Here is a 24,861-nt window from a genome sequence, read left to right as displayed (position 1 = left end):
TTAGACATGGATACCCACCATGACTCTTCTTCCCTCCATTTCTCTTGCTGTAGCTTAGTTTGCGTTATCTAGAATTGTAATAAATGTAATAACACAGTATATAGTCCTTTTTTTCTGGCTTCTTCTGCACAGTATAATTATTTCAAGATTCATACTCACTGTAGCACTGTCAATAGTTCATTCCCTTTTATTGCTGAGTACTGAGCCATTGTATGGATACACCACTGTTTGTGTGTTTATTCACCTTTTGATGGACATGTGGGTTGTTTCCAGTTGTTGGTTGTTAAAAATAATGCTATTATGAATATCTGTGTGTGTGTGTGTGTGTGTGTGTGTTTTATTGGAGAATGTTGGGGAACAGTGTGTTTCTCCATGGCCCATCAGCTCCAAGTCATTGTCCTTCAATCTAGTTGCGGAGGGTGCAGCTCAGTTCCAAATCTAGTCACCGTTTTCAATCCATCCCATGAGGGAATTGAACCGGCAACCTTGTTGTTGAGAGCTCATGCTCTAACCAACTGAGCCACCCGGCCGCCCCATTTGTGTTTTTTCATGGACACATGCTTTAATTTCTCTGGAGTAAATAGCTCGGAGTGGAATTGCTGCTTCATATGGTAGGTAAGTGTTTAACATTTTAAAGAATTACCAAACTGTGTATCAAAGTAGCAGTGTATGAAAGTTCTAATTCTTCCACATCTTTGTCAACACTTGATATATAGTGGTATCTCATTATAGTTTTAATTTGCATGTCTGTAATGACTAATGACGTAGATCATCTTTTCATGTACTTATTTCCTATCTATCTTCTGTGGTGAAGTGTCAGTATAAATTTTTGCCCCTTTAAAAAAAACTGTATTATTGCTTTTTATAGAATTTAGAGAGTTTTTCATACATATGTATATGTATATTTCTGGACTCCTTAACATGTTCATTGATCAGTTTATCTAGCTTGATATCAGTGCCCCACTGTTTTGGTCACTGTAACTTTATAAAAAGTCTTGAATGAGGTGGTGTTAGCCCTCCAATTTTGCTTTCTTCAAGACCATTTGGCTATTCCAGGTCCTTTGCATTTCCATATAATTTAGAATCAGTTTACCAATTTGTACAGAAAAGCCTGCTAAGATTTTGCTTGGTATGGCACTGGACCTACAGATCAAGAAGGGGAGAGTGGCCATCCTAGCAGTATAGAGTCATTCCTTTCTGTATATCCATATTTCAATTTGTCATAATTTTCTTTCCATCTGAAAGACTTTCTTATAGAACAGGCCTGCCGGTGATATGTTCTTTCAGCCCTTGTATGTCTGAACAAGTCTTTATTTCACCTTAATTTTTGAAAGTTATTTTCATTGGCTATAGAATTCTAACTTGACAGACTATTTTCTTTCACTACTTCGAAGATATTGCTTGACTCTCTTCTATTTGCATTTCTTCTCATGGAAAATCAGTCGCTGTCTTCTGTCTTAGTCTATTCAGGATATATCCTGCTATAACAGGATACCATAAAATGGGTAGCTTGCAAACAACACAAAATTATTGCTCACCATTCTGCAGCCTGGGAAGTACAAGGTCAGGGCACTGGCTGATTCAGTGTCTGGTGAGGACACTCTTCCTTCAGAAGTGGCCATGTTTTCACTGTATCCTGACATGGCGAAAGGGGCCAAGAGCTTTCCAGGGTCTCTTCTTATAAGGGCACTAATCCTATTCATAAGGGCTCCACCCTCATGAACTAACTAATCACCTTCCAAAGGTCCCACCTGCTAACACCATCACCCTGGGAATTAGATTTGACCATAATTGGGTGGGGGAGGACACAAATAATTAGTCTATAGCAGGGCTTTCTCTTTGTCCCTCTCTCTATCTTTGCAGATTTTAAGATTTTCTTTTTATCACTGGTGTTGAGCAATTTGATGATAATGTGCCTTGGTGTCACTTTCTTCATGTGTCATGTACGTAGGGTTTATTGAGCATCTGTGGAGCTATGGGTTAACAGCTTGCATCAAATTTGGACAATTTTTAGCTATTATTTCTTCAAATGGTTTTCTGTCCTTTGCCCCCTGTGAGGACCCACCTATAGGTATATTAGGCTGCTTGAATTTGTATCATAGCTCATTGATTCTCTGTTCATTTCTTTTTTAAAAATTTCCTTTCTCTCAGTGTTTCATTGTGGATAGTTTCTATTTCTAGGTCTTATCTGCCATCAACCTCATCCAGTGCGTTTTTCATTTTGCACTGTAGTTTTCATTTCTAGGAGTTTGATTTGCATCTTTTTTTTATGTGTCTCTCATGCGTTTTAACTTTTTGAACATATGGAGTAGTTATACAAACTGTTTTGATGTCCTTCTTGGCTTATTCTAACATCTCTGTCAGTTCCTAGTCAGATTCAATGGATTGGTTTTCCTCTTCATCATGGACCATATTTTCCTACTTCTTTGCATGCCTGGTAATTTTTTTGGTAGATGTCAGACATTGTGAATTTTGCCTTGTTGAGTGCTAGATATTTTTATATTCTTAAATGGTTCTTTTTGGGACACAGTTAAGCTACTTGGAAAACATTTGATCTTTCCAGGTGTTTCTTTAAGGTTTCTTAGGAAGGACTGGGTAGTTTTGCATCGAGGGCAAATTTTGTCCCTCTGCTGAGGGGAGGCCCTCAGTGTACTCTACCCAGTGTCCTATATAAATCATGCTATTTTCCAGTCCCACTGGCAGGACAGGCATTATTTCTGGCCTTATGTGAGGGCTGAGCAATGTTTATCTCTCTTCTTTTGGGGTCATTTTTTTCCTTGGCCCTTCTTAGTTTCCTTACACACATGTGCTCACCAGTATTTAGCTGAACTCAAGGGGATCCTCTTGAGTGACAGCTCCAGAATTCTCTCTGTGCAGCTTTCTCATCTCTGCTGTCTGCCTTGTGGATGCTAGCTGTTTTGGTCTTCCTGGACTCTCAGCTCTGTCTTCCCAACTCAAGGAACCTTTAGCGCTCCACAGGGGTTCTCTCTCCCTTTTCTCAAGGCAGAAAGCTAAGGTGATCTCAGCGATTGCCTTGTTTGTTTCCTATTTCTCGGGAATCACTGCCTGACGTCTAAGGTCTTGAAAACATAGTTTGCCTGTTTTTTGGTCATTTCAGGTGGGAGAGTAAATCTAATTCCTGTTATTCCATCTCAATCAGAGTGGAAGTCTTGTACCTTGCCTTTTAAGATGTAGTCTTTTCAGTATGGCAGTCTTTATTAGTAAGGTATTATGGCGCTTGCCATCACTGATATATTAAGTGACAGATTACATTGCATTCACTTCCGGTCAGTTCAAAAGCATTTACTGGGCAGTGCTGTCTCTCCAAAGAGGAACCAACCTCCCAAACTATCTGTCTTTCTGGCATCAGTTTATCAGCAAACAACTTTGGAAGGAACCAATTATAAGGTGTGGATATTACCCATGGCTTTAATAGTCCCTCCTTTTTTTCTGGTCCCTGCCAACACCATCACTTATTTTGCATCAAGCACAGCTGGAGGAAATAAAAAACTCAAGTGACACAATTTTACTAATTGTAAGCAACCCTTAGGCTTAGACTTAGAGGCAGACGTTGAAACTCTAGTGGGAAATACTTTATGCTGATGAGCTGTTGACTTCTCTGTTTCATGCTCTTACTCTGCTCCCTGTAAAACTATGATAGAAAATCGGCTCTACTTCGGATAGGAGAAAATGAAGCCTCAAATGGGTTCAGCTTAGAATGTGAGGGGATGAAGCAGTCTAGGATCTGGATACAAGGTTGATGACATTGAGAGGCTGGATTACGTACATATAACCATCTCCATAGTGCTTCTAATTTTGAGATAAGCATTTCATAAAAGTCAGTGAGAGCACCATGTTGACCTTTTATGAGTTGGAGCACTGATATTTTGCCTGGGTATGAGGCAGGGTGGGTGCTAGAATGTATTCTTGTTTAGAATAAACGGAAAATCAGTTATCCCATGTGAACTGAAGGAACTTTTTCTGATCACTTGTTAAAGCTTTGTTTCCAAGGCATTGAGTGAATTTAATTAATTTCACCACCATCCCCTCCTTAATAAATTCCTCACACATGTGGAATCACTAGGAAATTGAATTTCATCTCTAGAAAACAACAACAAAAAAGGGGGCATTCAACTAGAGGATGAGAGATTAGTTTGTTGAAAGACCAGTGATCTAGTCAAAATGAAAATGCCTCTCAAACTGTAATGGAATGAATCATATTAAAATGCAGATTCTGGTTTGACAGGCCTGGAGTAGGGCCTGAGATTTAGCATTTCTCATAAACCCCCAGGGTGAGAACTGCTGCTGGAGTTCCTATAGCATACTTACTTTGAGTAACAAGAAGCTGGAAGACATCAAGACATCATTCATGTATCATTTTGCCACTAAGTTCCTATTGCAACCTGAGAACCCTTCTCAATTCGGCTTCAGATTACTCAAGTGTAAATTGTTCTCTAAGGTTCCTTCCAGCACTTAAAAATATATCATGTTCTCAAAAGTATAGGTCTAGCTTCCTTGTATTCATGAATTCACCCATTCTATTGGCAGACATGTATTGAGCACCTACTACGTGTCAGACACTGATTAAGGTACTGGATGATTAAGTATGCACTAGCTCAAACCCCTGAACTAAGAAATCAATTCAGAGAGAGAATCAGGCAATGATAACATAATGTCATATATACTGTAAAGTTGCTTAAGCAATGGTTGTTAAGAGTCTACAGAGTCTGAGACTCTAAGTGTGTTTTGGATAGTAGATAGGAGGGGTATGCCTCCCTAGCCCTGTCCTGGGACTGTTGGCCCTTGAGTCCATTCCTTGCACTTTCCCTGTCTTTGCTCAATATGATGGGAGTGGGGGAGATCATAACTTGAGGCTTCTGTGTCACATGGCTTCTGCCCGTAGAAGGCACTGGGCAAGACTGGAGGGCAGGGGGAAGGGAAAACCCCTGGTGGTTTTTCAGCTCTTCCTTTACCTTTATAAGCTATTCCCTACATTCAATTCCCTCTGTTTAAAATGCCAGAATAGTCTGTTTTCCTGGGTGGACCCTGACGGGAAAGCCTCTGCAGGCTGGATTTTGACTTCCTGTAAACCATCCTCTGTGTTTGGGCTATGTAGGGCAGTGCAGGGACAGCTGGCCAATCTGGAGCAGCATGAAACCTGTCAGATTCCCAGAAATGCCTGTACTTGGGCCCTCGAGCTCCAGTAGGACTGTAGCTCTTGGCCCTCCTGGAAGGGGAGAGCCACTGTCTTTCCCAAGGCCAGCCCCACGGCTACCCCTCTTCCCCAGCAGCTCCTCTGGGCTTGAGTTCACAGCTCTCGGGACAAGCAATTCTAAGCTGAAGGGCTGCAACTGCAATAGGAACAGAGGCCACAGGGTAGTAGCGACACTGCTTGGAGCTCATCATAAAGCTTTCCAACTCTTACAAATAGGTCAGCAGAGGTCACAGTTCTGGTTCTCTTGAAAAAAGCTTCACTGAGATCATAGTTGAAGGTGTTTTTTTTCTTTTCCTAATAAATGGTGCCTCACAGGTTTCGCAACCTAATATGCTGACTGAAGCAATCATTGTAAAGAAGAATTTTTCTATCTGGGGATCAGGAAGATCTTGGGGCACTTCCAAGGCACCACAAAGATAATAGCTGAAGAAATTCTACATATCTGGCCCTGCCAACGGTAACATGCAGACTATAGGAATGCTGAATGGGAAAGCTGAGAAGTTCTTCTCTATCTCCTGGGTCTTTCTGGTGTTCTCTTTCCCTCATCAGTCCATCCATCCATACATATATTCATCCAAAGAATATATATTCAATGCCTACCCTGAGCCAGTCACTGGGCTGGGTGCTGGGGACAGAATTATGAGCAAAAGCAACCACTGCACTCATGGGAACTAGTGACAGAGTCAGATGTTAGTCAAATAAAGACACAAATAAATGTAAAAACACCATGTGGTAACAGCTACAAAGGGCTGATACATGGAGACTCAAGTTGGGGAAGCTTTGTGTTTCTTGTGGGTCCCAGTGAAAGGGTAATGAGCTGTAGACATCTTCAGCGAGGTACGTTTTTTTCTTCTTACATTCTTATAGCTTCATAGCTTATGCAATACTTTAACATACATTACCTTATTTTATTTTCACACCCATGCTGCCAGGACAAGATTTTTAAAAAGGAAGCTTGAGAATTATTGTAGTGGAAACTAATTCAGATGGAAATATGAGAGTGAGGTTAAAAAACAGAGTGTTTTCAAGTCTCTGGTCTTCATTTATCAAAAAGTGGTGGTCTTGTCTTCAAAAGGAAGTGATTATAATCTAGAAAGGCAGAAGAAATGCCATGAAAATACACACACATTCTAGCATTTTGGTTGTGGCAAAATTTGGTTATACTGTAATTACGTCTGGTTTTGCTGAGACAAACACAAGCAAGGCTTCTTTTTGAACAAAGGTGTCCTCTAGACTCAGAGAAAAAGAGCCTTAGCCACAGATAATAAGAGTCTCCCAAAGCAACAACTATAATTGTAACGACAAAGGGTGCTTTTCACATGTTCTGAGTGTGAAAAGGCCCAATGGTCCTTCATCAGATACCTTTAGGCCTTGCTTATTTACTTGAATGGCTTCAACGAAAAAGGAAGCAATATGGTTGTTTTTACGCTCTATATTAAATACTATAGAAAGTTGGAAAGAAAGAGGAAAATTTTTCATTTATAGAAGACTCCTAGCTTCATGAGAATCACTGGTGTTTAGCAGTAAACATTAATCAGCTCGACTGAATGGTTAGTATATTTACTTACATGAAGATTATATTAGTCACGGTAGGATAGGTTTATACTGTGGTATCAAAATATTCTGAAATCTCAGTCAGCTAACCTAACCAAACTTTATGAAAATAAAGTGGGCATATGCTACATGTCCAAAAAGGGTCTGAGGTAGGGGTGGGGATGTGTTCCATTAGGTCACTCAGGGAGCCAGGCTTAAGGAAGCTCCACCATTTATAGCGGCATCTCTAAGAACATGTGTGCCCATCACTGCCTCAGCTCAGAAGTGTACACATCATTTCTGATCACATTTCACTAGTCAGAATTAGTTGCAAGGCCCAATACTACTAAAGAAGGCCTGGAAATTCAGGAGAACAAATGGATTCTTTGGTGAGCTCTACTGTCTTTGCCACTATAACCGATTTCCAGAACTCTACAAATTGATTCAGCAGGGGAGATAACTACCATTGGCATAATTCTCCAAACCATATCAAGGCACAGAGTGTCCTCTCAGCTCTTGTTTTAAGTCTTTAAAAGGGAAGGGGAGATAATAGTATTCCTTGAGCTTCTACCAGGTAACCAACACTTTGTATGACAGATGTTGTGAACTGGTTTACTCAGCCTCATTGTACTCTCTTTATGATGCAGAATGCTAAAAAACAAAATAAATTTAAAAAGAAAAAAACAGCATCTTTCCAGGTTCCCTTGCAACTAGGATTCTGGAGACATATTAGGTTCTGCTATATATATATATGTATGTATATTCTGTGAGATTTAGAAGGTGAAGGTGAAGAGGAGAACATACTTCTGATGTTTTGATTACCACTGCTGGCAAGCAAAGCTGTCAGTGTCAAAAAGAATAGGCAGCAGCAGCTGGCTTGGAGCACCAGTGTTCAATCACCAGCTTTCCAGGTGTCAAGAGGCAGTTGCAAGGTGCCAGCATCCTCATTCCCGTTCCCTGGCTCCTGGATCACTGCTCTGGTACTATATAATTCTTACAGCTCCAACGGCAACCTCCTGGTCCCCCACTTTCCTGATTATATCAAATTTATAGTGTTCCGAGGGTCATTAGTGGAGACCCCATCTGTAGTAGAGACCAGTTGTTTTTTTTAAGCAACTCACTCCTTATACAGGCATACTTCATGTTATTGTGCATCGCTTTTCTGTGCTCCACAGTCGTTGCGTTTTTTACGAATTGAAGGCAAGACCCTCCACCACCATAAGATTATGACTCCCTTTATCCCTGTAGTCTGGAACTGAATGTGTAATATCTGTTAAGGGTACCGGTATTAAATCCCCCTCTGCTTAAGTTACCTAGACTGGTTTCTATTTCTTTCACGCTAACATTTGCTAAATATTGTTATATACATAAATTCTTCTAATAGCTTTCTGAGAACTCTTCATTGTTGAACTGAGTGAACCTGTGCTTTCAGAGAATCTAGGTTTGAGATAAAATAACTAAAAGCGTAAATTTGTTTGAAGTCTTTTCTTTTAGCTTTAAAATTCATGTAAATGAACTCTATAATAAATTCTATTCTCGCAAAATTCATGTTCCTGGAAGGCATACCTTTCATTCAGTGGCTTTATATGTTCCCTTAGAAAACCCACCTTATCCAAGGTGTGATACATTCCTCGTTTTGAAAGGCATTTAATCTGTGGAACAACTCTGAAAAGTAGGTCTCATTATACCCATTTTATAGATGGGTTGATGGGGGCACGGAAAGGTAAAATAAAGTGTACAAGATCACAAAGAACTAGGTTTAAATCAGTCTGATTTCAGAGTCACAATCTCTTTCCACTACAACATGCAGACTTCTAAGAGAGCAATTCATTAGTTCACAGCTCCTCTGAACACTGATTTGTAATGGAGGTTTGGGTAGTTCATTTAGCTCAATGCTCATATGTACTAGTTAGTTCTTCTCCCCTCAACAGACATCAAAAACTATAAGCATCTGCCTCAAAATGGTGTATTTTTCCCCTTATGAAGGATTCAGAAAGAAAAAAAAAATGGATGGAACACAACAGAAAAATCTTCAGAACTGGAAAAAAAATGGCAAAACACATGTTCTCTATACTGCGGGTCATTCATGAATAGAATTATTATAACTTTGCACACATACGCTATAACGATAATAGATTTGTGAAACCTGGAAACCTGAGGCAAACTGAAGCCCGTGTTATCCTGGGATTACTATGGTATCAGCAGAACTATTTTGGTTTGAATTCCTACTCTGGCCCATACATGCAGTTTTACCTGTCACTCTCCTTCTCTACGAATCTGACAGCAGGCTAGAGAATTTTACTGGGATATTTCTGTCTGGCCTTGGAAGGCGTCTACCCTTTCTTAGTGATTCAGGTCCTGTCTCTGTCTTTCCTGGAGAAATTAATCTAAAGATACCATTTGCAAATTGACCCAGTTCTTCAAACTGTCAGCTACTACTGATGCAGTATCAGACAGAAATGTACAAAGTCACGCTGTGGTTTTCATCCACCCAAACAGCTTTTTGTACTTTTCAGCTCAAAATTTTACCCAGGGCTTTCCAAGCAGTACCTAAAACTAGCTGAAAAGTTCTCAGCACATCTTCATGACACTGAAAGAATCCTTTGATAATCGTCTTAGGGATGGACATTTCCGAAAAATGAATGAATGGAAAGAGGTTACATTTGCTAAGTGCTGACTATGTCCCAGCTATTAGGCTCCTATCAACGTATTTAATTCTTAAAACAGTACCCACATAGAGATACTATCACCCTCATTTTATATATTTAAACAAAATTTGAAAGAAGTTAAGTAAATTCACTGAAGTCATCCAGATAATAAGTAGAAAAGCTAGTAATGAAACTCAAGTTGGCCTGGCCTGAAAGTCCATCATCTTTCCAAGGCTGCACAATACAGCCAGGAAAACATATCATCAGAGAGCGTGAGGAAATAGCTTCAGGAATTCTGATTTCGGGATCTAGGATTTTGTTTCCAGGTAACATGAGAAAACATTTTCCAAGTGCCTGAATATTTAATAATACAGGAAACAAAAACAAATTGTACCACTTGGTGTTTACTGTGTGTTTCATAACAGAGGTGGAGGAGAGGGTTTTCTTCCAGGGGGAAAAAAAGCAGCACATTACAAGTGCAAGTGTGTCTGTAGAGGGAAAGAGATTTGGCGTTTTACATGAGAGCAAGTTAACATTAAAACGATTCTGCAGCTTTGAGTATTGAGTCTCAAGATCAGGGGTTACCGCTCAAGTGTACCCCTTTCTCCCCTCACATCTCTGTCTATCTATCTGTTGCCTTTTGATAGATATTTCCTTGTCAAAACCAGCTTGGCATGGTGACAGCAGCACTCTTACCTGTGCCTTCTCCAGCCCCCAGCTTTGTCATAATGGAATGTGATACTTTCTCTAGTCCTCTGTCGCTTTTGGAGGAGAGGACGCAAATCCATCATCAAGGTCATTTCTTAGCTGAGCTGCCCTGTTCACTCCCCACTACACTGCCCTTCTGTAGCTTCCAGCTTGAGTAAAATAAACTGTCTTTTCCCCTGAGCCTTTCAATGGTCACCTCTATATCCAACGTGCACCAATGTAGCTAAAAGAAATCTTGATCAAAACTCTAGCCAGGGAATAACACCTATTATTAAGCAGGAACCTATAAATATTGATTTGGGACTGTCCAAGGTGTTTTTATCCAACAGGTCAGGAAATGAAGTGTTTGGGTTAACCATACTTTTCTTAAAGCTAGTTATCACTTGTCATATATGTTTCAGACATATTTTCAAAGAGGCAGAATGAAATTACCCTTTCGTGATTTTTTTTCCTGTTTTTGCCTTCAGAGGCTTTCTCTGCCCTTCTTTGCCTTACTCTGTGCTCTAAGATGTCAAATTCCATATACTAAACAAGAGCATCGCTCAGGCTTTCTAGCCACTGGCTTCCAGTTGTGTACAGCCAATCAGAAACATGGGCATGAGATTCTAGAACGGGAGAAGAGAAAGGGTTGGGGTGCTGACCTACCCCCAATCCTCTCTGGGCCACTGTTCATCTCCCAGGACTTGCCCTCACCAGGCTGCAGTAACTTCCCTCCTTTGCTAAGTCCTACGGGCTTCTCCAGCCATTGTTGGTCCCTTTAACACAACCTACTCTTCTGTAAATAGTCGCTTCATTAAACCCTCTTCGGTTAACCCTTCAAGGGTATGTCCTGCCAGGACCATCACCGAGATCACTGTAATTGCCATTCTGTATTTAGTGAGAGATTTCCATGTGCTATTGTAAGAACCATGGCAAACGCAGAAGGAAAACCAGACATGCTGCTATCCTCATCATGCTTGAAAATCCAGTCGGAGGCCTGACAGTACCAAAAGGCACGTCACACTCTGACTCTCAATCTAGGCACTGTCTCCAAAAGCCTAAACCCATCCTATGCCTTCACCTATGCCCACCCTCTACCAAAACACACCCGTCCTCAGTCTCATTCACTCAGGGCCAGTGTAATCATCTAGGAAACAGGGCCAGGTAGCTGGCTGACCATGGCTATATGTCCGTGGATGACAACACAAATTGGTTCTGGACGCCTTCTCTTTCTTCATCCCTCCAAGCCCATTTGCTTCCAAATTTCTGCAGAGTCCATCTCTTAACATCTCTCAAATCCATCCAACTTCTCTTTCATGCACTGTCCTACTCCAGTAGTGCTTTCACAGAATTGTGCTTTTGCTTGCCTGGGAACTAGACTCGTACTATTTCCTTTGCCAAGAATACCCTCCCTGTCTTCCTACCCCAACCTGTGACCTGGCGAACTTCTATGTTATTATTCAGTCTCAGCAAAGACACCCCTTCCTTCAACAGTCATTCCCTGTTGCCACCCCCCAACCCACCTCCAAAACCAGCACTTTGGACTAGGGAGTTTTCCTGGGAGGGAGCTTCCATAGCACCCTGAATTCAGTTCCCTCATCACCTTTTTGTAGTACTGTTTGGTAATTGCCGGCTTCCTTGTACCTCTCCCCTACCCGACGGTGTCAGGGCAAGAACTCAGTCACTGCTCCTGCCTCAGCACCTTTCAAAAAACCTGAATGGTCCAAACTAGTTAAAACTTGAAAGTTAAGAAAAGGAAAGAAATCACAACCAGGTTTAATGGACCGGAAAGGTCAAAAGTCCTGTTCTAGTAATTTTTAGGAACAAAGGGAGTATCTCTTAACAGACACAGGCCCTGTGTGTCCAAGGAGGTGTTGTTCTAAATGTATCTGCAGCTCTTAGTGCCCCAAACCATCCTCCATTAAGGAAAATAAAACTCCACACGTGTGTGGAAGGAAGGGCGGGCAGGGACTGCTCTGTGAACCGATGCCCGCCCCTCTTCTTGCTATCCCTAGGTAGATGATGCCTGCTTGAATAGAGGATGCCTGCATGAGAGCATTGGGGTTATTTTCAGAAGCTTCATTATCTCAGCTGGAAAATCCTGGGGCAGCTCTTTGCAAACTAAATGCAGTTCAATTAATGTATCAAGAACAAAGGATCAGGACCTGAACATTGAGAGTCAACATTAGCAAAAATCTCTTAGCACCCAGATGGTCAAGTTCAACCTCTCCAAGTGCTCTTAAAACAGGAGAAACTGAAAATTTTCTGGAATGATCCTTAGAGGCATGGGAATGGGCTAAAACGAACTCATTTTATTGTGTATTGAAGAAATCATGCGGCTATTCTTCGCAAGCCCTCTCCTCTATTCTTTGTCTCAAGGCTAACCAAAGATAGTTAAATTCCTTTTTTAAACTAGCATCCCATTGCCAGGGAAACCTTACTAATTCATCTCGCACTGATTAAAAATGTATGATAATTAGGATGAATACTGAAGTTTATATCTATGGAGGAAACAGATTTTCTTAAAAATAACAAGGCTATGAAAATGTTTTTTAAGCTCATTAAAATGAATCTTTTGTGCGGGGGAAAACAGTAGTGGCTTAGCTATTCATGTTTATCTCTTCTCCCTTAAAAGATCCTAGTTAAAAAAAAAAATCGGTAAAATAGGTATAAACCCACAACAGAATAAGAGAGGCAAGAATTTAATACGTGTTTGAAGGCCAGAGAGCAATGGAGTCAGGTGGAGCCAGGTAACTGACTGGGGAGTGGAGGGAGAACCCAGGAAGGTACAATCTAAGGGCTGCAATAGGATTCCAGGGCAGTGAGCCACTGGGATCTGCACAAATTGCAGGAGCTTGGAACCTCTAGAGAAAGGGTCAGGGGTGATGCAGGGCTGAAAACAAGGGTCACATGTGAGGTCTTCAAGCTGAGTAGTGGGACTCTGAGAAAGCTGACAGACGGATGTTCTCCCACCCTCTTGCCACTATCCACTCTCAAGGGAATTTATTTATTTATTTATTTATTTATTTATTTATTTATTTATTTATTTTTAAAAGATTTTATTGGGGAACGGGAACAGGACTTTATTGGGGAACAGTGTGCACTTCCAGGACTTTTTCTCCAAGTCAAGTTGTTGTCCTTTCAGTCTTAGTTGTGGAGGGCACAGCTCAGCTCCAGGTCCAGTTGCCGTTGCTAGTTGCAGGGGGCACAGCCCACCATCCCTTGAAGGACTCAAGGAGTTGAACTGGCAACCTTGTGGTTGAGAGCCCACTGGCCCATGTGGGAATCGAACTGGCAGCCTTCGGAGTTAGGAGCACAGAGCTGCAACCGCCTGAGCCACCAAGCCGGCCCGTCAAGGGAATTTATTTTAAATGAAAGTTTGCATTATCAAAATAATAAAGGTGGACAATTGAAAAATCAAATAGATCTAAAATATTTATTTTAAAAAAGTGATGCTTACATGTAGAATCTAAAAACTGACTACATGGGCAAAGTAAACAGAAATAGTCTCAGAGATATACAAGTAAAACAGATGGTTGCTAGAAGGGAGGGGGGTGGGGATGAGGGAGAAGGGGAGGGGATAGACAGCATACATTGGTAACTACAGTATTGCCACGGGGATATGAAAGACAGTTTGGGGAATATAACCAATAATGTAAAAGTTCTGTAGGGTGTCAGATGGACACATGTCTTATTAGGGAGACCACTTCATGGACGGTGTAGATGCCTGACCACTGCGCAGTACACCTGAGGCTGAAGCTGAACAATATTGTATGTCAACTATTTACATATAATTTAGTCACAGGATATGGAGTACAGCATAGGGAATAGAGTCAATGAAATTGTAATAGATATAAACAATATCAGAGGGGCAATAGATTGGGGGAGGAGGTTATCACTTTGTGAGGGATGAAATGTCTAACTATTGCATTGTTTCGTATATCTGAAACTAATAAAAAAATGATGGATATTTATCATTCACTTCGTAGCCCACTTGTAAATCAATCTACAGGCTTATGTCTGAGATTTGGCGAATTTTCTCCTATTATTTATTTGATAATGCCCTCCTCTGTTTTCTTTTTTCTCTCTCTATCTCTCTCTCTGAATCCCCTGATGGAAGGATGTCTGACCTCCTGAAAGAGACTGGATGGTTCTCCCCTAGGTAACTCAATGGACCCAGAGAAAACTTCCAAATGCTGACATTTGTAGGATTGGAAGGAGTCTCTTAGGTTCACTTGCCAAACAATAACTGTACATGAATTCTCATCTATTGGTAAGCCTCCCTCCCCATACAAAGATCCCAGCAGGTTTTTTAGTCGCTCAGTGTAAAAAAAAAGAGAAGTTTGCAAAGGATCATAAGACATTTGAGGAAAGCCTCCAACAAGAAAGATGAAGATCGGAACAAACAAACAGAAAAAAAGTAACTGGAGAAACAAAGAGCACAAAGAAAAATAAACAAAACTAATTAATAGTCTCCAAGAATTAGGAGAAAATATGGTGTCCATAAAACAAGAAAGAACAAAATTTTACTAAAATGAAACATCCAGAGAACAAAAAGAACTAAAATATAACTGGTGAAATTTAAACAGAATATATTCATGGGAAAGGTCATAAAATATAAAGTTTAAAAATGTGGTAGAAGTAATAAAGAAACAGAAAATCATTCCAGGAAGTTAGACATCTTTCCAATGGGGGGGTGGCGGGGGGAGAGAGAGAGAGAGCAAAAAGAGAGGAAGATATTATCAAATAAATAATAGGAGAAAATTCCCCAGATTTCAGACATGAGTCTATAGATTGATTTACCAATGAGCTGCAAAATGAATGATAAACATTCATTGCTTTTTTTAAAAAAGAAATCTTTTAGAACTATTTGATTTTTAAACTGTCCACCTTTATTGTTTTGATAACATTCAAACTTTCATTTAAAATAACTTTAAAAAGGGAATGTTGTATCTATTTTCTTAGGTTTGTTATGAATGCCGCAAGGCGTGCCTCCTTACTTTGTCTTACTATGTGCACTTAAAAATAATGTAACCTTTAGGGCTTTATTTCCTTTTTCATGTTTCTGATTAATTCAGCCCTAAATTTCCCCTTCCCAACCACTTTTAAACAAATTGTTGCAATTTTACTATATATTTCACTTCCTATATTTCTCAAATGCAGAATGTGTGCACTGTTGAATCAAACACCAAGGTCTTCACTCTTTTTACGCATACCCTTCCTATAGTAACAAAATATCTCACTAGGAGTGGTCTAGGTAAGAAACAAGGATAGATAGGTAGTAGGTAGATAGATAGATAGATAGATAGATAGATAGATAGATAGATAGATAGATAAATAGTGATAGAGGTGATAGATACCATGTTTCCCCGAAAATAAGACCTAACCGGAAAATAAGCCCTAGCATGATTTTTCAGGATGCTTGTAATATAAAATAAGCCCTAATGAGTCTTTTGGAGCAAAAATTAATATAAGACCCGGTCTTATTTTTGGGGAAATACGGTAAATTAGATAGATGGATGGATGGATGGATGGATGGATGGATAGATGATAGATAGATAGATAGATAGATAGATAGATAGATAGATAAATAGATAGATAGATAGATATGAATAAGCATGACCAAAATGGTGCTCCTGGTGGGTGGTAGAGAGAAGTGCACACTTTCAAATGAAAGTGGTAGATTGTCCAAAAGATAATATGTTTTTTGTTTGTTTGCTTGTTTGTTTATTTTTAATTTTTAAACATGATAAAAGTTTAACTTTTTTAAAAATTATAATTGGAAAACTAGACCATTGACTTCTGTTCATGATGTACATAGTTAATGACAAGCAGCTCCATAGCCATGTGATGAGGCTTCCAGTTCCAGTAAAATGGTGCTCTACACAAATTCAGGAAACCTTCTGCGATGAACACCTGGATATGCTAATAAGATATAATAAGAAAAGTTTGCTCATTTGTGTTTTAATATAATACTGAGCTTGTAGGAAAGGAAAGGAAACCCTCAGGTCTCCCACAAAAGGGTGTGAGGGTATTGAAAACCAGACTGGTGAGTATTCAAGCTGATCACAAGGCATTCTGGGAAAGTGAGGTGGGGGTGGGGTCTGGCAGGGAGTGGGGTGGGTAGTGGTGAGTGGGCCAAGGATGGGGAGTTTGATATATAGGTGATAGGTAAGGCTTTGTAAACCCATGAGTTGAGAAAGTGGAACGAAGTTTCCTGCAGAATGCCAGAAATGTCAAAAGGTTAAAAACGTCTGTGAAAGGATGTCTTACAAAATAATCCCTGCTCAACAGCTTGAGGAAATGACCTGGAAACTTTTCTCTCCTGGGAAAAAAAAAACACCACAAAAAAAAAGCCTTTTCCCTCCCCTCCACCCAGGAATGAGGATAGTTTGATTGAAAGCTGCATTTATGCCATGGTTATAGTGACAGGCATTAGAGGATGGGTACATTAAGTCATCTCATCATCACAACCGTTACACATGGTCAGTATTATTAGGCACATTTTATAGATAAGGAATGTGGGAATCAGAGAGATTAGATAATTTAGCTAAAGTTAAAGGGAGTAAGTGACAGAATTGGGACTCAAACCCGTATTTTCGAACTTCAACTCTAGAGTTTTATTCACTGATATTAGCACGTCGTTAATTCGGGCCTGTTTTAGATTCTTAAACTGTGTCCACTTACTATAGCACCAGTATATATGGATTTTACATTTGTCCTTTGTTTCCAAAATGTAAATGTCAATCATGATCTGCTAGCAATAGTTTCAGTTATGAGGCCATCATGATGTTTGCAACCAAGAATGAAGAAAACAGAGCCAGAAAAAACACATATTCTGTGAGCCTCTTAACAGAAGAAGCACTGTTCCCAAGGGTGTACTATAATGATAAAACATAGAAGTACATCATGAATCTTCATTCCAGATGTATTAAGGAGAAGATTTTTCAATAGTAATCCAGGTGTAAAAACTGTAGTTGAGAACTCTACATATGGTGTGTGTGCGTTGTGTGTGTGTGTGTGTGTGTGTGTGTGTGTGTGTGTGGAGGGGGGGCAATACTGGGTAACACTGAGTAAAGGAGGTAGAAATAAGGCTAAAGTAGTAAAATGATTACTCTTTTGTTGATGGTCATCAAAAGACCACCTGTTTATAAATGTGTAACTAATGTATTTGGGATCGTCTAAAACTCCAAACAAGGTGACATGGGAGGAACTTCGGGGAGCTAGGACTGGAAAATAATTTAATTTCATAAGAAAGATATAAGTCCACTGTTCAGATCCTCATCGGGAATATGATTGTGTGAGCTGAAGGGGACAGAGGAGAAGCACCGGGGTTCCCCAGCCCATTTATGTATACCCCAAAGGAGATGGGGGATGCAGTAAAGCATAAATTAACAGAAAGGCCACGTTGGTGAGGCTCTCCTGATCCAGGAAGGGAAGGCTTCCAGCTTCTTTGTCTAAAATATACATCTTAAGGCCTATTGGCATCACTTATATCGATGACCTTGATGACAATTTAATTTCTCACACAGCTCGCCGACATGGAGAGAATGCATTGCTTAGCTTTTCTCGAAGAGCCACGTCACTTTTATTCCTTGGTGCCCTGGTATTCTGCTTCTGGTTACACGTGTCTTCCAGTACAGCCTGCCTATAATGGGAGGACATACAGCCCCTCCTATGTGAGCATTTCCATCTGCTTGACAATTGCTTTGCCCATTACCCCTGAATTCTGGCTTGTTTGGTTAATATGAGTCCACTCCTCACAGATGGAGCCAATGTCACTATTCCTCTAATCATATTTCTGATCCCTAAGGCTGAAGATTGGATGCTGGATTGTGAGGGTCTCACAGAGGGCACTTTGTCGGAACATATCCATGTGTCCCGTAGGACTGACCTGATCAGACCCCTCTGAGTCATAATGTGCTGAGCAGAACTTTTCCATATGAAACCACAACAGAGCCTTCTGTGAAGTTTTCATTTGTGCGCCATAAATAGAGAGGTGTACTATTTTTCAAGAATGGTTTATCAATCCATAATTTAACCATGAAGGTCTACTGTGGAGACCGTTACTAGCAGGCATCATGATGATGAAAGCTTCACACGCATTCCATATTGGGCCATCTACTTTTAACCCCATTCACTGACTAAAAGGTTGTCCTGGTTTCTTTAAGTGTGCTCAGCCTGGCAGCATAGAGCTGTGTTTTTATTTATTGTCTTATTCCTAACACTACGTAGTGGAAGATTATTTTAAGAGAAGTTTTTGAACAGGTAAGAATACCAAAAATAGACAGATCAATATGCCATTTTTCATTTATTAACATCATATATTTTTGAATGTCCGCTTTATATCAAACTATGTTCTAGAAAGCTGGGAGATTAAAATGAAAACATGGGATGCCCCAGATAGCAAGGGTCTTATGATTTTAAGAACTGGGTAGCAACATAAGAAAAAAATATTGCAAGTCATTATAAAGGGTGCTGTCGTGGATGGTGGGATCTGTGCTATACCTGTGCTGAGGCTTAAAGGGTCACAAGGGCATTGTCAGGGAGGCAAGTGAAGGACATGCACAGGTTGTTTAAGGATACTGGTGCACACAGGATAAGGTGGGAGGAGCTGGAGAGTTAGGGAAGATCCAACACCTCATTGGTTTTGAGGAGTTTCTGTATTAGTGAAGGTGAGAGGGAGCCATTTTGACCAAATGAATGTTTTGAGTGTTTCACGCTCCCTTGGCTTAGCTGGGCATAGGGTAGACGGGAAGGGGTGGGGAAAGGAGCAAACTAGAAACAAAGCACCTGGTAGGAAATACGTCCAAATAGTCTGGAGGACTGAGGAAGTGGCCTGAACTAGGGCAGTGGCTGTGATGGCGGAGAGCTGAATATGAAAAACAAGAGTTATTTAAGAGGTAGGATTATAAAAAAGGTTGTAATCATTGACAGCCACTAGCAGGGACATATTCTTGTGGATTCAGTGCCTGCTGGGTGACCTTTTTCACAGAAAGAGCAGCAATCCTGCCTGCTGTTCTATGGCTGTTTCTATTTGAGAAATGGAACATTAGAGTTTGTAATGCAAACTCTAAGAAGCTGTGTGTCACTCACCGAGGGGATTAAACCCCGAGATGCTATGGTATTTGTCATCAGTTCTCAGGCTTTAGTATCTAGGAGACCATTAACTCCTGGTGACGGTGCTTACAATTCAGGTGAGCTGTTCTGCCAGGTGCTAGAGAGTAGGAGGCAGTGGGGTATCATGATTAAGAAATTGGGCTTGGTGTCAGCCAGGCCTGGGCCTGAATCCCAGATTGACGGTTTGCTTCAACTCTCGCTTCTGAACTAAATTTCATTGTCTATAAAGTAGAGATTAGAATATTCACCCCCAGGAATTTGGATTAAATGAGGTACTTGCTCAAACTCACACATCAGTGGTGAAACTAAGGTTACATTGTGAGTCTAGCTAACTCCAAACTATACACTCTCCCTTTTTCCTTCTTTCTCTTTTATATGTAATATGTGCATTTCTTTTTTATCATTTTTATTTTTTAGAAAAGGGACAATTTCAGTTTTGATTTCTCCTTTGCCCCAAGAGTAATTTCATAGAGAGCTTTAAAGAATCCATGAAGAAAAGCTTTCTATTCTTTGGTTTTGTTATGGATTTTCTAGTTTTACTCCACTGTCATCAGCAGATGTTTTTGTATTATTTCTACCTTCTGGAATTTACTGCATTTTTTGCGACCTATCCGGTGGTTAACTCTGTGTATGTCCTATGTGGTTTTGAGAAGAAACTGTATTATCTCTTATCAGGGTACAAAGTTTGCAATGTGTCCAGATCTCCCTTAGTAAGTACGTTATTTGGGTCTTTTACATATTTATTTACTTTTTGTCCACCGGCCTGTGTTTGGACTGAGAGTAGTATGTTCAATTACATAATATGAGTATGTTTCTATTTCTTCTCACGTCTCCCCCAGGTTCTGCCATAAAGGTCGCTGTTGAGTTGTTTGGTGTGCATGTATGACGGTGAACGTTCTTTGCAAACTCTGGTCTTTAGCTTAAACCAGTCCTTCTTTGCCTTATTTTGTGCTTTTCAATCTGCATTTTCCCTTGTCATATATCAAGATCAGAACAGATTTTTTTGGTTGTTCCCGTTAGTTTGCATCTTCTTGGGATGCTTTGCCCATTCCTATATTTCTCAACCTTGTAAAAGCACTTTGTGTTACGTATGCCTCCCATTCAGCCCAGAGTCCATATTTCTGAATGGTACGTTACACTCTGCCCAGCATATAACTGGAGTTCCATAAAATATTTCTTTTCTTTTTCTTTGCTTTGCTTTCTCAACCAGGCTCAAAACCTGGCCCCCCACACAGCCTTTAATTTTTTTTTTCAGTGTTATTAGGTATATTGACAAAACGGTATGATATTTAAAGTGTACATTGTGGTGATTTGATACACGTATACATTAGGAAAGGTTAATATTATTACCAGAAGTTTGGGATCTGTCTGAACTGAAGTCCTCTCCTGGAACTTCTGGTTTAGCAGGGTTATAATTTCCATCCTACCCTGATGAGTCTCACACCCAAGCAGAACAGGCTGTCGCTTGCTACCTGGGAGGCCCTCATACACTCATCATGGGTAGACTTGAATGGCACTGATACAAGAGTTTAAAAACGCATTCCCTCTATGGGCTTGACAGAATGAAGTTTCCAGTATTTGAAGTAAGACCTGATAACTCCCCAAATATCCTTTAAAATATAATTAAATGCCTTGAGAGAAATGTTATAACATATAAGTCCACCGCTGGGAGGGAACCCTAGAAATCACTTCCTTGAACTGTCTCCCCAGTGCATTAATAATTTCTACGATAGCCCGAGTTTTCTAGTCTGTGTTTTTTTCCTGGTAAACGGACCCTGTCACCCACCCTACAGGCATGAGTTTGAAGCCCATTTGTGTCAGATATTAGCTTCATGATATCTGGAACTTACATAAGCACTGAGCCTCAGTTTTTTCTCTATAGAATGGGGACAATGACTGAAACTCAGGGGGTTGTTGAAAGGACTAAGTAGAGTTACTAATTCAAGGAGTGGGCAGGCAGGGCGAAGGACCAGGCAGGTAATTAAAGAAATCCTCTCAGTGTAAGGCAATATGAGGCATGAGGAGAGTTCCTTTCTTTGTCGAAGGAGAAACCTTTACTGGACTCCTGTAGATTGGAGCCCTACCTGCAGCAACTTGGCCTAGTATCACTAGATCTACTGATTTTTCCAGAAAAGCAGAAACCTGGATTCTTAATGTAAAATTTCCCAACTATTCATTGTGGTCACTGACTCAAATTTATTTAAAACACTAGATGGGTCATTAAAAAACCCTATCGGTGGCCTGGGTACCCCTGTAGGCTGCCACTTTGCAGTCTCTGCTCTAAAGTAATTAGCATAATGCCCAGTACCAGGTAAGCACTCAATAAATTATGAATTCATCAGATCTGAAACCTTAGCCATCAGACTCCTGGGAAAAAGAACACGTTTGATTGGGTGGGTACGAGGCCAGGGAAGAGGAAACTCAGAGTTACTAAGATATCAACCATAGGCCCAGGAGAGTGGCAGAAACTGAGGGGGTACAACACAGAGAACAGATGGGAGTGGATTATCTACGAATTCTGCCTCCTTCCCAGTCTGTCTCCTCTGACTCATCTTTTGCTGATACCCCCAGCTGTCTCCTAAAACCTCTGATCTCTGATGCCTGTGAACACAGAGCTGACACAGGACGGGTAGGGGGAATGAGGTAAATCCTGCAGCTGGCTGGAGTAAGGGCCAGCAGCTTCCTTAGAATGAGCTTTCTGGGAAAGAAAACAAAAAGAGCATTGAGCTGTGAGCCAAGGAGGCAACTTTTGTCCTGCTCCTACTCCCTTTGGCTTTTTTCCTCATCAGCAACACTGAATCTAGCCAAATACTTCCTACTCGGGTGGGTTGCAGCTGTCCCACACATTATATGGCAAATAAGAGCCAGCGGAATTGTTCCTATTTTTAGCATTTGTGTATGAATGCAAAGGTCACCAAGAGTCCCCATTTGCTGGGTCAATTCCCCTCCCTCTTCTTTACGTGTCTCTTGTTTGCCTCAAAGATATATGTTTTCTGTTCAGATGCACTAGGTGCCACTTTTGGGGGACAAGGGACCCCCAGATATTTGCCCCTCTTGGCTGGACTCCTTATAATCACCATGGATGTGGTGTATCTATCCCGTGGCCTGAGAAGTCACGCCAGGGCCACTTCTTTTTCTGTCTGGAGCACAAAAAGAGGTTTACAGTAGAAAAGAATTTTAAATTTCCTCCCATCCAACCCTCCAAATACACAGTTTAGGGCACTGATGCCCAGAGAGAGGCTGATTTGCTTACTATTAGCTAACATTAATAAATATGAGTATAGCTTATATTCATGGAAGGTTCTCCTGGCTTGAACACACATATTCTCTCTGCAACACCGTTTGGAAACCACTGTTTTCAGAACGCGAGTACAGCCCTGGCAAGAGTGCCCCCTTTAAACAACAGAGGGTGAAAAGCGGCAGAGATGCAGAGCTCTTTGGCCTTCTTTACCTGTTCTCAGTGTCAGGCAAGGCCATACTCCGCGTGACGTAGCACATCTTCAGGGGGATGCTTTTCCGGTCTCTATGGAAGGAGAAGGGCTGCGATGATGACAACAGAGGGTCTGAAGAGCCGCCCCCTAAGCGAGGGGATTCTGGCGGGGGCGTTTCCCATCCAATCTCGGATACAGGGGAGCCTTTCTTCACATAGGGTGTGGCTTCTCGCATGTATTTCACTGCAAGCAAAAAAGACGACAGTAAGCGCTTTTAAGTACATCAGGGCTGCATTTCTGGAAAGTCTGATATTAGACAAGCTCTTAATACTGAACCTCTTAAATTCTGATCACGATTCAGAATTTCCGTTTCTTTCATGATAGTTATCCTGTCATTTCGATTATATACTAATCTGGTTTTTAGCACTTGCTATTATGATGACCTGAACTTGAGAATTACTTTCAGCTTTTATCAACTAGGACAACTTTCTTATCTTTTCTGATTATAAGTTGCATTCTGGGAAAGGGGCTGCGAAAGAAATGGGTAGAGAAGGAGAAAGCATCACTTAGGTTAAAAGACTCGTAATTATCCAACATGGACGTAGGGAATCGGTAGCCATATTCACTATCTATGCCATCATTTTTCTATTGAGAAACAAGGACAGACTTTTCAAGTTAATAGTGCTAAGAACATATATGCAAAGAAATACATAGAGGAACACTTATTTTGTAATGGCAAAAATCTGTAATTGCAAAAAGATTATATTTAAGAGCTGAAAACTTGGAAAAACCTAAATGTCCACTAAAAAAGGATTAAATGAATTGTAAGACATCTATGTAGTCATTTAAAAAAATGAGACAGATATAGATGTGTTGGTGTAGAATGACCTGTTAAGATCTATTATTAGTTTTAAAAAAGTGGTGAGTAGAACATATACTGTAATACATTTTTGTGTATAAAATCATAAATAGATATGCTTGTATATCTACAACTATTTCTGGATAGAAACACAAGAAAATGTTAACAGGAGTTAGCTCTGGAGAGTAGAAATAAAAGTCAAGATGATGGAGAAATAGACCTTTACTATTCATTTATTACATTTTTTATATCATTTTCATATTTAGCCATACGCATATATTACTTTATAAAATTTAAAGAGACAAAAATAGTTTAAGAGTTGAGTGGAAAAGCCTGAAATTCTGCACTTTGATATGTTTGCTGGATCTTCAGAAGTTACTTGCCTATCCTGAATTTACGCATTTGGTCCTTAGACAGCCTCTGAGTTGACAGGGCAACTAGATTCTGGGAACCTACAATATAAACTTCCATATCCATCTATCACTCATGGTCTGGTGGGTAAGGACTTTGGGAGAAACTCTGTTGCTTGAGGGAGGATTTGGCTAAGTCCCTTACAGATATCTCTTATTACAAATGGACGTGGATTGGAATGGGTGCAAACTAGGCATTTCCGCAAATGAGTGCCTTCGCTGTGCAAGAAGACATGGAGCTAAATTTATGGAGACTGCAGAAATAGAAAACACGGGGTTTCCATTCTCAAGAATTACAAAATCATAGGTAACTGGAGTCGGTACTGTTGATAGCCCATAAGATCCCATTACCAGTAGGGCACGTACATCCTAGCTGCTGTAGGTTGGCTGAGAACAACTCCTAGCTGCCCCTCTGCTCTGGAGAACTGCTCTTAGCCTGACAGAAGCCACCATGCCTGGGAGTGAGCAGGTTTGCTGCCCAATCCCCCCAGACTGAGGCTCTGCTTCTAGGGAACCCCACCTATGATATAGCGACATAAGACTAGTACATGAACTATGGCACAAAGCATAAGAATGAGTTAAGTTTTATAAAGGAGTAAAGTACCTTGGAAGAACTCATGAGGAAAAAAATGGATCCAGGGGCACAAGTGACAGATTAGGTTCACAACAATTTAATAAGCAGACCCAACGTACCCAGAAGCTTGCAATATGGATCTATATTTGGGGAACCGGTCATACATATCAAAAACAACCATATTGAATCAAGACAGAGGAGAGGTCATGTAGCACCAACACGTACTTGAAAATAAGATGTCAGGGTCTTAACTGAACAGCAGTGTAATTAGGAGAAAACAGCTCCATGGTTACTGAAAACCTGTTAGCACAGGTTGTAGTTACAGAAGAAAGGTGATACATGGCCACTGTATTTGAAGGAATATTGTTTATTTCTGGGCAATAT

General features: G+C 40.5%; 1 protein-coding gene across 2 annotated transcripts in view; it reads right to left on the bottom strand.

Annotated features, from left to right (window-relative positions):
* Nucleotides 1-24,861, bottom strand: part of SNTB1 (syntrophin beta 1) — a 208,468-nt gene that overhangs the window by 87,905 nt on the left and 95,702 nt on the right. For both annotated transcript variants that reach the window (XM_074317034.1, XM_019717404.2), the window contains one exon: nucleotides 22,655-22,877. In XM_074317034.1, the coding sequence (XP_074173135.1) occupies nucleotides 22,655-22,877 (223 nt within the window). The remainder of the gene's footprint in view (nucleotides 1-22,654; nucleotides 22,878-24,861) is intronic.

This window comes from Rhinolophus sinicus, linkage group LG12 (assembly GCF_036562045.2).
Source record: "Rhinolophus sinicus isolate RSC01 linkage group LG12, ASM3656204v1, whole genome shotgun sequence".
Taxonomy (NCBI): domain Eukaryota; kingdom Metazoa; phylum Chordata; class Mammalia; order Chiroptera; family Rhinolophidae; genus Rhinolophus; species Rhinolophus sinicus.
This window is presented reverse-complemented; position numbering and strand designations above follow the sequence as displayed.